Source organism: Protomyctophum parallelum (genome assembly GCF_964188405.1).
Source record: "Protomyctophum parallelum genome assembly, chromosome: 3".
Lineage (NCBI taxonomy): Eukaryota > Metazoa > Chordata > Actinopteri > Myctophiformes > Myctophidae > Protomyctophum > Protomyctophum parallelum.
Window position 1 is genome coordinate 22,616,859 of NC_139698.1, and position 13,369 is coordinate 22,630,227.

At 42.9% G+C, this 13,369-nt stretch overlaps 1 protein-coding gene across 2 annotated transcripts in view; it reads right to left on the reverse strand.

Annotated features, from left to right (window-relative positions):
• Window positions 1–13,369, reverse strand: part of osbpl3b (oxysterol binding protein-like 3b) — a 113,438-nt gene that overhangs the window by 26,964 nt on the left and 73,105 nt on the right. For both annotated transcript variants that reach the window (XM_083761316.1, XM_083761317.1), the window contains 4 exons: window positions 12,512–12,615; window positions 8,373–8,471; window positions 7,091–7,250; window positions 3,331–3,470 (listed from right to left, as the gene is read on the reverse strand). In XM_083761316.1, the coding sequence (XP_083617442.1) occupies window positions 3,331–3,470; window positions 7,091–7,250; window positions 8,373–8,471; window positions 12,512–12,615 (503 nt within the window). The remainder of the gene's footprint in view (window positions 1–3,330; window positions 3,471–7,090; window positions 7,251–8,372; window positions 8,472–12,511; window positions 12,616–13,369) is intronic.

Here is a 13,369-nt window from a genome sequence, read left to right on the forward strand (position 1 = left end):
AATAATAATAATAATTCTCTCTCTCTTTTTTTTTGTGCATGACACCATGGTCTATCACCACAGAGCTAATCTCAGAAGAAAGCTTTTAGCTTAGCACAGCTATGTTGTTCAGCACAGGTTGTTCCCCAGGGATTCCAGCCAGGGACGTGATTAAGTGGATCAGCTTGCAGCTCTCGTCAACAAATCTGATTAATCAGGCAAAACGAGTCCTTGAGGAAACCAGATTCTGATGGCTGATTTAAAGTGCATGATGTGAGACATGGAACATATAGCCTTCACGTGACTGCAATACTCTTTCTGTCCCTCTGTCCTCCTTTGCTAATTATTTTCACCCATTTTTTGTAGGATGTACAGACCTCTGTCATACTCCTTCTGTTCAACATTCCTTGCTAACATGCGCCGCTCCGGCCCAGTGTTGTTTTTGGCAGCACATTTTGATTTTAGTTTTGGTCATAGTCTCTTGAATAGTTTTCATTTAGTTTCAGTCACATTTTAGTCACCTGGAATGTGTTAGTGTTAGTTTAGTTTTAGTCGAGTAAATATCATAAGATTTTAGTCAACTAAATCTAGTTGATTTAGTCGACCAAAATGTGTTTTGGCGGGCCTTGATGCCGTCGTAATTCACTTGCTGAAAATAGCCAATCTACAAGCCCACAACGTGTCGCGCTGTGACGCGTTGTGGGCTTGTAGATCAGCTATTTTCTGCATGCAACTAATTGTAAAATGACTTACTGTATAGTGGATCTCTTGTCCACTAGTCCCTTCCTAACATTTGAGTAGTTTTTATTTGTTGACGAAATTGTCAGTAGATTTAGACTTAGTTTCAGTCGTCATAGCTTAGTTTTCATTTAGTTTCCATTTAGTTTTCGTCAGTGGAAAAAGGTAGTCGACGAACATTTTTCGTCTTAGTTTTAGTCGACGAAATCAACACTGCTCCAGCCTGTGGGAGTCAATAGCGCAGCAACAAAGATCGCCCTAGACGCCCAGCTTCCCTGCCCCAAACACGGCCAATTGACCTTATATGCAGACCGCTGCCATCTTGCCAGCAAGGTGCTACATAGGTGGTAGCACCTAGACAGCCCATTCATCCAAACAGAAAAGTCCTAACTGATTGCATTAAACAACGTCAAACTCACCAACATTGCATCTGTGCGAAAAGTTTGAATTATCCTCTTTCTATCATGCAAAGTCTTTGTTTAATAAAAATCCACTGTAGTCTTGTTATGAGCTACGTCCTTCTGACCATTATCTAAATTCTGTTTAGATGAATGGACTGTCAATGGGAAGTTGCACCTACAGTAGTTAGCACCTTGCTGGCAAGACGGCAGTGGCGTGCATATAATTGTGTTCGTATAGACGCTCGTCAAGCCTGATTGGAACCCCTAGACGCATCATGATGATGGACAGGTGCTGTACCCCTGCAACACCTTGACTGTGCGTGATTCTAGAGGAGAGGAGATATCATATTCCCGAGAGAAGAATCCAATTTCAGCTTGCTTGATAAGATACAGAGAGAATCTTTGGTTGGTTGGGGGGCCAAAGTGGTGAGTGATGAGGAGATGACAGTGGAAGCATGCCTGTGAATGTGAATGGGACTGGAGGAGAGCCATGATCAACTCAAGTCACATTTAGCGGCAATTTTGACACAGTGGAGCCAGATGAGGCTGAATGCAAAAATAAATCATAATGGTACACAGCAAAATGTGGCTCTTTCACTAACTTTTAGACTAAGTTAAATCAACTCGAAAGATTATATTTTAGACAATGGCGTGACACTTAATCAGCCTTCATCAACCAGAGATTGAATATAACTATTAAAAAAACTAAATGGAGACGGGAAACTGATCAAGGGCAGAAACACAGGGTGAAAAACCACATGCAACACACACACACAGGTCTCTATAGCCGGAATCGAACCGCCGACAACAAACTATTCGGCTACGGTGCCGGACTGCCGGTTCTCACCAGAAAGGCAAGGATTTTGCTGTGTAATAACAACAAAGGAATAATAAGGAATAAGGTGAAGGGAGGTATGACTGAGAGGGGCTTCATCACACATTCCCACACCCACCTGCAGGGGGCCAGATACGTTTATTAGCACTGAGGGCTCTACGATGCGGGACGCTGCGTGAATCTTGTACAGACGCTCTTTCAGCTCAGAGTTCTGGGCTATGGCCTACAGGGAAATAACCGCTTATTAATTTAACACAACACAAGCCAAACAACAAAACGCAGTCAAACTTGACATGCTGATACTGTATAGCATACATTTCAAACAAACCAACAAAACCATTGAATAGTAATAATAATAATAAAGTGTATTTGTATAGGCTATAATATACAGTAGCTATTTTCATGCATGGACATTTAGCTCAAAAGAGTCAAAATCCTTTATAAGCAGCACTGGGAGAGACAGTACAAAGTGAGAATGTACAACACTCAAGCAACTACATTATAGGAACTAACTCAAGAAACTACTGTATTAGTGCATACTGTACTTTCATACTGTCAGCACAAACTGTACTCTTATTTATAATATTAAAATGGATTCAAATGGATGTTAAGATAAATTATATTTAAATAATGCTATTTTCATCTCATCTCAAACCACATCAAAGCTTTCATGATTTAATTCGAATCAAAGTAGCCTACATATCCCAGAGAGAATAATGTGTAATGAGCCCAAAATGTCTGGAAAGCAAAACAAAAGGAAACAAACAATATGAGACAAAAACTAGTTCAATCACATAATATTATTAGCCTTATGTGTGAAGGAATTCTTAGTGACTGATTCATGCAAGACACATAATAATGTGTTTCTCAACTGGTTCTTATAGCACAGGGCCACACATTTTGCTTTGGGCACTAATTTGGGACCCAAACCAAACGTTGAGAACCTCTGAGGTTAGGCTACAGACAAAGAAAAATGGTGGCTTGTGTGCCGTGAACAACGTGCCACAACAACAGCAGCTCCATGGCTGAAACTCTCAAATGAGAAAGACGGCATCATGCTGTCTAACGGACACAGGGAACACAAGGGACAGACTCTGGGTGGGAGGTGATGATGTGTTTCTCGCGCAGCAGTCCCTCTTTTCTCCCTTACTTTCTTTCTTTTCCTGGGAGTTTGTATCTTGTTAGTTTACATTGTTAAATGTGGAACTGTAAAGCCCTTTCAGACTGTAAGTGCGAATTAAGAGCTAAACCAAAAACTGTCTAAACTAAGTACTGCACCCCACTGTGTAGTACAAATAAACATGACTTGACTTGAATGAGGTAGGATAACCTTGTGTGCGTGTGTGCGTGCGTGCGTGCGTGCGCACAGTTACATACCGCAGCCAGTGCATTCTTCATACCCAGAGCCTGCGGGGAGGTGGGTGGGCTTTTAGCACCTTCGTGATGACCCAGCAGTTGTTTCAACCTGTCCCTCTCCGACGTCAGAGAGCCGAGTGCTGACTTCATGGTGCTGTGCACTGGAGGGGGGGTGGGGTGGGGTGGGGGACGGACGGAGAGGGGGACAGCAGTCAAACTTGGTGTGTGGCTATGGGTGGCACAGCACGGACGCTCAACCTCTAGTCTACAACCACAGTCAAGAAGAACCAGAGCACGATTATGCTCAAATTGCACCTTTTTAAACTAAATGTTGTTGCATAATATATATGGAACATAACCTACTGGGAAGCCGTTCAAAAAAAAAACGTACCCAACTTTACTACTACGGGAAAACATGCACATTCTGTGCTTACTGTGTTTTTGTTGTGTTGAATGTTATGTTAGCTATGCTGCTGCATTGTCGGAAGGAAGCCAAACAAAAATAAGTTTTACTTCTTGTGTACCTGTACACAAGAAGTAACAATAAAGTACAACCTTGAAAGAACACAACATGCTCTCCTTTTCACCATCTCTCCTGTGCACTAATAGTCAGCTGTGGCGGTCACATGGATTCAAGCAAAAATGAAAAGCCAACGAGTCACGACTGAAGAGTGCAGTACTTTCATCCGACGGAGCATTGGTCCGAACGACAACCTACCTCCTCCCTCACCCTAACCCTAACCTCCCCCGGGGCAGACACCTAAACCTAACCGCAACACTCTCCCGACCCGCAGCGCACCTCGGAGCATTCGGAGCAATGCTCTGTCGGATGATAGTATGCCTCCCACGACTGAAAACATCTGCCAGCTAGACCCAGTCCTGATCTGTGATTTATTATGAAAGGGTGTGATAGGAGGCAGCCCGCCGGCACTAGCACTCCGTTTTCCAACAATTTGTAGAACAACATGTGGAATTATGATGTTTTGTTGTTATCGTTCTAAACCAGTGTCCTTGCTGTTCTACATTATAATTATAGCCAACCAGTTGATGAAATCGCAGCTTCAATTGATTGCTTCAATCAAGTTCAGACCAATATACCAACCCACTGAGGAGAAGTTGCGTGACAACAGCCACGCAACTGGATCAAAGTTTCCGTCTGCCGATTGATCGTTAGGTCAATATCTACCGTGCTAGTGCTTCATTGACTGCGTCACATCTCTCTCTCTCTCTCTCTCTCTCTCTCTCTCTCTCTCTCTCTCTCTCGAAATGCAAATGGAGCTAGATCTGAATGCTAAGACATCCGTCTTAATTGAATGAGAGTTAGAGAAATATTACTAAACAGCTTAAAGCTGAAGGAAAGTGAAGAATCTGCTTCTTCAATCTTCACTCCCCATGCCATTATGCCATTATGCCCACGATGATTGAGGGCATGTCCGCCCACAGCAGTCTTCACTGAGTTATAGACGTCACAGAAATGCAAATAGGCCGATTAATTTTGGGAGAAGTTATACAAATTCAGCTTCCTCACTCCCTTCATAATGCTAATTAAATGGTCAATGCCCAGGTGCAACTACAGATATGATTGGTTAACCTACTGAGGAATAAATTGGGACAGACAGACAGACAAGACAGACAAGACAGACAGACAGACAGACAGACAGACAGACAGACGTGTCCTTCTGTAGTAGGATTGGGCCATTTTAAAGGGAAATGGACAGAATCTTCAATGATACAATATACAAGAATTTCAATGATATAAGATACAACGCTACAAGTATTAGTATTAGTAACAACAGAAATGTTATTGAACAAAATGTATAAAACTTTCTAAAGGAGAACATCCCCCTCAAAAAGAAAAAGACATTCTGACAACTACTGCACTACTGTCAATTTGTGCTTTTTTTTTTGTTGCTGTGTGACTGGAATGACATTTTGCCTCCTACCTCTCTCTCCCTCTCTCTGCGAGAGATAATTACACCTCTGATCACGGCAATTATCACACTGCCACACCACCCTGCCACAAGAGCCAATCGTTGTGTTATCAGATTAATTGCCATCCGAAGCCTCAGAATTTATAATGGGGGACATCATTATATCATGCAAAGTTCACTTCAAGATGTGCGCAGGCCTCTGGGATTTGGACATGTTTAGCTGTGCTGAGAAAGGCAGAGAGTGCATCTGGAGACTAGAAGCCATTTTGAGGTTTCGTATAGGGCCGTCACAATTATTATACATATCGTCCCATAGCAATTATTTGAGCTAGTCACAATTGTTTCTGCATAATCATTAGAATAGTTTTCATTCATCAGTATAAAATCAGCTGGGATAAAAATGTACTCGGGGCATTTAGGGCCAAAAATGGCAAAGTTCACAACGATTGTAAATCGGTTACATTTTCTATGTTTGAAAGTATGAAATGATTAAAACATATGTTTTAGCCATAGTACAATATTTATTGTGATTGTTGGTATTACTGGTAATTGTCATTTTTTTGTATGTTTCAGTAATAGGCTTTGTATATTAGATATATATAAGATAGTCATTATATCTTTCCTAGCAAAAACAATTTAATCATGAATCGCAAATTATCTGAATGACAGCCGACTCTGAACTCAAATGTCATGACGGTGACAGCCGGGTCACGTGTCACTCTGCGTGAGCTGCCGTTCAGGGATGCCGTTCTTCTGCCAAGAGCAGAAAACATCTCACTTAACAACGCTGCCAAGGGAAATTTTGACATGGCACATTCCCAGAGTTTTAATGATCAGCAACTGTGACAAATCTACCAGTAATTAACAGCTTCTCCCATATGGCATCCTGCACATCAATAAACACAAACATACGCATGCTATTTTACTTGCAAATACGACAGTGTGACTAAGTGGGGTATAGAGGGATAGGGGAGGGTGGACTTCGACTGCTCTGGTTAATGTCACACGGACGACAGCTTGAGAGTTCCCCTTATGTATTTATTTATTTTTGCGTTGAATAATGTATCCCCACCACCACCACCCAGCATGTCACATGCACCATGTAAAAGTGACTGCACCCTTGCGTGGTGACGAAAAAAGTGCTAAATTTTTTAACTATTTATTTTAGAGCATTTCTGCGTCACTGAGTTAGAGGCGATGTGAGAGGCGATGACATACAGTACTGTAGCTCTTGAGGCAGCAGGATTCTAACTCGGAATCCTATCCTTCTATTATGAGGACATGTGAAAATCTAGCACAACTCTTCCTGTTCTGTGTCTCTGGAAAACACAGGTTAAAATAAACGTCGCATTGTGACGTGTTGCATAAGCTTGTAGATGCCTTTCCGGTGTATGAAGCAGCCTTGCTTTAGCGAGATTTATTGTATTAATTAACCGATCCTGAAACCAGATTTTACAAAATGCCTTCCAAATTCTGACAGTTTTCTGAAAAACATATCAGTGGTGATACGCGCCGAAACCTTTTCATGTCAATGATAATCTGTATTTGACCCCCGTCTGAAAATATGTTGTTCCAGGGACCCCCCCCCAGAACCAAATATTTGAGTTAAAAACATTAGCTGGGAAGGAATACTGTATATATTCAAAGATTAGCACCACATGTTCACACAAAAAATAGCAGATCTACTATGAGCTTGTAGATCTGCTATGTTTCAACAGCTAAAGTTTAAAATAACGGTTAAAGGTGGTTTTAAAGCTATAAGGCGACACAGACGCGTCCTCACTCCTCAGGTCTAAATGAGGTTAAAAAGAATAAACTAAACCAAATGAAAGCGAGCGCGTTTCACTCACTGTTGGTGGCAACGCGGCAGAAGTCTTCCTGCAGTTTGGTCACGTCAACAGAGAAGTCCATGGATTCCAGATGGGGGCTGTCGTTCCCCAGAGCGGCCGAGGACAGGTTGGGGTTGGAGGCGTGGAGGCGCATGGAGCCAGAGGAGATACAGCTAGGAACCTTACAAGAGAAGGAATGCAGTGAAGAGAAGCTCCTAAGACAAAGTATAGCGCGTGTACAGTACGTGCGAGAGTGCATGCGTTGCGTGCGTGCATGTTTTTGTGATTTAACCAGTGGTGGAAAGTAACTAAGTAGATTTACTTAGGTACTGTACTTAATTACTGTCATGCCCCCTTAATTCATTGATGAGTTTTGCTTTCAGAATCGGGTCACAGCTCCTATCCCTCATGTGTTCATCCTGTATGCATGAATGCACGTCCTGTGAGATAGCCACCCTTCTTCTGTCCGCTCCCATTGCATTTCGGACAATTCCTGCTCTTTCCTGTAATGGTTTAATTTCAAACCACCCGCAGTTTATTACTGACCCCTCATCATCTAGTCCTGCAAAATTTCCACTGGGAATTTGGGACCCAACTATAATTGCTATAAACCGAAATATAATGAGAGAGCTGCAGACAGAGAGAAAGAGATAGACACAGAGAGAGAGAGGGCCATTACAGTTCCAAATGTAATTTGTCTATTTAAATACTGTATGTTCCAATGCCAGCAACACGATCAAATTGTCAATCGCAATTATTTGAATGGTGGCCTGTTCTGACATCACAGGACTTCATATTTGGACATGGCTGACACAGAACTCCATATATAGGAATAAAGGGACACCGAGAGATAGATACAGAAATCTCCATACAGTATATGGGCATAAAAGGGACACAGACTGATGGGTGGGATGGGTACAACAGGTATTGCATAGTCGGGTGGGGCATGGATCTCCATCGTTCACTACTACGGTTCATGCTCATGAGAGTTATTCTTGATGCATTTAACATAAACTTAACCCATTTAGGCCTGACGTCGAAATAAGAAAAACGTTCGCTCTGAAAGAATATATATTCAAAGATTTGCGCTGCATTTTTAGGATAAAAAAGAAATAGCACGAGCTTGTAGATCTGCTATTTTTCAATAGCTAAAGTATAACATAATGCTTAGTTAAAACACCAAAAGGGGTTCTCCAAGTCAGTGCCAGGTGTTTTATGCAAGTCCGGATGTATCCATCCGTCTCTAAATAAAATATAAATATCCATTTAATCTAATCTATACAATGCCATGCATGCCGTTTACCTGGAGAGTGTTTTTGGCATCTTTGTTGTAGTTCTTGGAGGAGCGCCATTTTCTTGGAAGCCTTTTATGATCCTTCTTGGGGCTGTCAAACGCAGAGGCCTAGTGAGTAGGAGAAGAGTGGGAGGAGGAAGAGAGGATTGTTGCTCAGACTGACAGGTCGGTGATATGTTCTCTATTCATGAGGGTCTTATCTGGAAATGACAAGAAAATTAAAAAATATATACTTTTTTATTTTATCTTCAGTATTTAATTGTCTTACCTTTTCCAGGACCTCATTCGTGTTATGGGATACGTGTTTGTGGTTGTGGCATTAGTTACCTTTAATGTGACCGAGTCATGTCGTGTAGAACCCTTTTCATCCAGGAAAGACTGTCACCTTTAATCAAAACCCACATCTCAGGAATGCTCTACTGCCAAGTATGAGGTCAATTTGCAACGCGATATATAAAATGTCAGAATGTACAGACAGCGATGTAGTGTGAGGCAGTGACAATCAGTGTGGGCTGGGAAGCTGGTGAAATGTCTCCTAGAAGGGTCCAAGTGTCCTTGAGTGTGTGTGTGTGTGTGTGTGTGTGTGTGTGTGTGTGTGTGTGTGTGTGTGTTGAAGAAAGCAGATTCTTCACTTTCCTTAGCTTGTTTAGTAGTATTACTGTGAACTCTCATTCAATTAAGACTGATGTGGGTGGCGAGGGGCAGTGACTCATAGGAAAATGTATAGGGCAACCGACAAGGGACTACTTCTGATATTTACATAGGCCTACTAGTTATTATATATATTATATGTATGGAAATTACTTAAAATTAGTTTTGAAAGTATGGCGACTGTACATCACAAGGAGGTTGCTAGTTGTAACTTTATTGACTGTATTTATTATTGGCCTACTATGCAGTATAAATGAATATACAATGTAAATGTTTAGCATCCAGATCTAGCTCCATTTGCATTTCCAGCACCATAGAGAGAGAGAGAGAGAGAGATGGTGCAGTAAGGACTTACTTTAGCAAACTGTGTGTGTGTGTGTGTGTGTGTGTGTGTGTGTGTGTGTGTGTGTGTGTGTGTGTGTGTGTGTGTGTGTGTGTGTGTGTGTGTGTGTGTGTGCGCGCGTGTGACTGTGTGTGTGTGTGTGTGTGTGTGTGTGTGTGTGTGTGTGTGTGTGTGTGTGTGTGTGTGTGTGTGTGTGGCTAAACGTCTAACATCAAGGGATTTCCCTTTGGATTTGTGGTTAAGATGTTGGCTTTCTACGCGGGAGACCGGGGTATGAATCCAGGGTGTTACAATGGTGCCGTGGCCTGGATAGGGTTTCCCCGTGGGAGGAGGTCAAAAGGGGGGTGAGTGTAGCAGAGTGGCTCACAGCCTCAGTCTGAGGGCCTAAAAGTCTAATATCTTCCCCGAGTCAAAGGTATATCCCTTTGGCTTAGTGATCAAGATGTTGGCTTTCCACACAGGAATCCTGGGTGTTACATCATGTGCGTGCATGTGTGCTAGGAGAGGGACAGCAGGAGGTGACAGTAAATGGTGCATATATATAGCGCCTTTATCCAAGGTGCTTTGCATAGATTGTGCATCACATTCACCCATTCGCGCACACATTCATACACCGATGACAGAGGCAACCATGCAAGGCACCAACCAGCACATCGGGAGCAATTAGGAGTTCAGTGTCTTGCTCAAGGACACTTCGACACTAAATCTGGGGGAGCCCGGGTTCGAACTGGCAACCTTTGGGTTAACATCCGGCCACTCTACCCCTGAGCGACCTCCGCCCCACAGTACTGACCTGTAAGGAATCAGAGGAGGTGACACTAATCTGTAAGGCCTGGACAGAAGGAGTCAGAGTTAGGGTTGGGATTCGGAACGGGTCAATTTCAGATCCGGTTCCGACATTGCGGATCCAGAGCCGGTTCCATCGTTTTTTTTATTAACGGTTCCCCCAAACGGTTCTCAATCAGTCGTCATTTAGATCCGCTGGGCTGTATTTTGCGTGTCTAAAGTACCAGGTCTTATTCCCTAACTTGAGTAAACTAAAGACCTGGAGGCGTGATCAATGCCATTTGGCTATTCTGAGTGGCCAAAGAGCATTGATCACGCCTCCAGGTCTTTAGTTTACTCAAGTTAGGGAATAAGACCTGGTACTTAAGAAACGCAAAATACAGCCCGCTGTGTCTGTGCATGCATGCAAGCAGAGCCTGGGGTGACGTCACCCCTCCTACATGAGTGAGTGGGGTCGGTTCGGCGAGGATACCGCCGTTCTGTGCATTCAGCGACCGCTCACCGCCACGGAGCGAGCGGGACAGTACGTCGAAGAGATCTCCAAAGTGTGGTTAACAGAGAGGGAAATGACTCTGAGGCTGAGCATGCAAAGTGTAATAAATGCGATGCCATGGTTCCCTGCAAAGGTTGTTGCAACTTGTACCAGTTGCACGTCCACATTGAGGAAACATCTCAAAATCAATATGCCTGCCCTACACGAGTCCACAACTAAAGAGATTATTCATCGTGTTTGAGAGCCTGCGGAAAGCCGTGCCCCCACTCCCGGCAGCTCCACCACAGCCGGCGGGGGACGAGGATGATACAAGGCTGGGTCACTTTCCCCAGGCTAGTAACGTTAGAAAATAAAAAAGGTTATCTTTGAAAAACAAAGAAGGGTCCCGCACACTGTCAGAAAACTTGCCAAAAATGTTGCTCTTTAAGTATACTTTATTCCCCTACGTACCCGTCACTAGCATTCTGAGGTGTGCATCGGCCTTTTGCTAAAAAATAAAATAAAAACTACTAACGTCTACAGAGCTTTTCATTAGGCGCATTGTACAACTGTTGTTAATGGTGTTCATTTAGAACGGCAACGATTCGACGTCTTTCTGTCTGATATTTTATGAATCACGTTAACTATAGAGCCAAATCAATTTGTCTGCACTTATTTTTACAACTTATAAGCAACTCAACTGCTTTTGATTTGTCTCTAAATTAATCGCGTGACTGTTGAGAGCCCAGCCTTTAGGTGCATATATACCTCCATAGATTGATTACTTTATAAACAGTTTGCAGAAAAAAGCACAGGAACGTAGCCTACAGTTCAATACAAGGTCTGCTAAGAGGATTTTATAATCCAAGAAAGCACTATGGCATGTTTCCATTAGGGTAACTGGGGACCTTCATATTAAATTAATCTGAACATTAAAGACACAACATTTGTCACCACAACAATATCATCATTGCAATGTGTACTGTATATTTAATATAGGCCTACAGTGCAAATTGCAATATACAGTACAAATTGCAACGATTATATTGTTGTGGTGGCTAGCTGGTGGTGGTGGTGATGGAGTTTAAATAATAGTGCCACTTCATAATTGTAAAGTGAATTTTCAATAATTTTATTTGTGTTTATTATGTACTTGGTTTGGTTAGTTATAATAAGCATAATCTATGTGAGAAAAAAAGGGGAAAAATAATATTAGGAACCGGTAAGGGAACCGTTAGGAACCGGAACCGTTAAGAGGGATCCGGTAAGGATCCGGAACCGTTAAAATCCTAACGAATCCCAACCCTAGTCAGAGTAGGTGGTGACACTAACCTGTAAGGACAGGATAGAAGGAGTCAGAGTAGGCGACGGTACTGACCTGTAAGGCCTAGATAGAAGGAGTCAGAGTAGGTGACGGTACTGACCTGTAAGGCCTGGATAGAAGGAGTCAGAGTAGGTGACGGTACTGACCTGTAAGTCCTAGATAGAAGGAGTCAGAGTAGGTGACGGTGTACTGACCTGTAAGGCCTGGATAGAAGGAGCAGAGTAGGTGACGGTATACTGACCTGTAAGGCCTGGATAGAAGGAGTCAGAGTAGGTGACGGTGTACTGACCTGTAAGGCCTGGATAGAAGGAGTCAGAGTAGGTGACGGTATACTGACCTGTAAGGCCTGGATAGAAGGAGTCAGAGTAGGTGACGGTATACTGACCTGTAAGGCCTGGATAGAAGGAGTCAGAGTAGGTGACGGTATACTGACCTGTAAGGCCTGGATAGAAGGAGTCAGAGTAGGTGACGGTATACTGACCTGTAAGGCCTGGATAGAAGGAGTCAGAGTAGGTGACGGTACTGACCTGCAAGGCCTGGATAGAAGGAGCAGAGAAGGCGACGGTGCTGACCTGTAAGGCCTGTATAGAAGGAGCAGAGTAGGTGCGGTGGAGGACCTCCATGCTCTGCAGCAGGTGCGTGAGGTCCACCAGGTAGGACTCACACACCGACAGGTCTGTGGAGACAAGAGGACAGTGACCACGAAGAATATCATAAGAATTGAGCGATGTACTGTCAACGCAGCCGCCATTATGGTCAGGCTGCATCTCGTCAGTACTATCATGACACTGTGCATGTCTATTGAGGAAGGAGGCCTTTTAAAACAGTCACAACTCGCTGAATTCTCAACCAATTTCCAAGTAGTTTGTTTTTTTACAAATGCCAGACACATTAGTTATGTTATGATACAGGATACTTAATACCAAAATCATATACCAAAATTCTTTATCTTACATAGATAAAGTAATTATATCTACAGTATAATGCACAAAAGGTGCGTGCGTGCGTGCCTGAGACACAGATCCCTGATGTCATCAATATGATGCTATCATAGTACTGACTGTAATCATAGATTGACCTCCTACTACACTGATAATGGGTACTGTGTACTAAGTACTGCAGTCTGACAACGGGTACAACGGGTATTGCCTAACCGAGGCGTAGCCTCTGCGTTCCCAGTAGCATCATACCTAACAGGCATTAATCAGCCTAGTAGTGATACATATACACTGTTAAAATACACAATGGGCTCTAGTTTCATCCATGCTAAACTCCTTATCCTTAAACATTTTGGAATAGCTTAAACAAATAGCCAATCAAGATTTGTTTTTAACCCACCACGCATGTCAGTGATTCTTAACCCACAGCACCAATAAGACGGCGATTTTGATGTATCGCGACGGTGGCCAATGCTGTGTCTACTACGTACA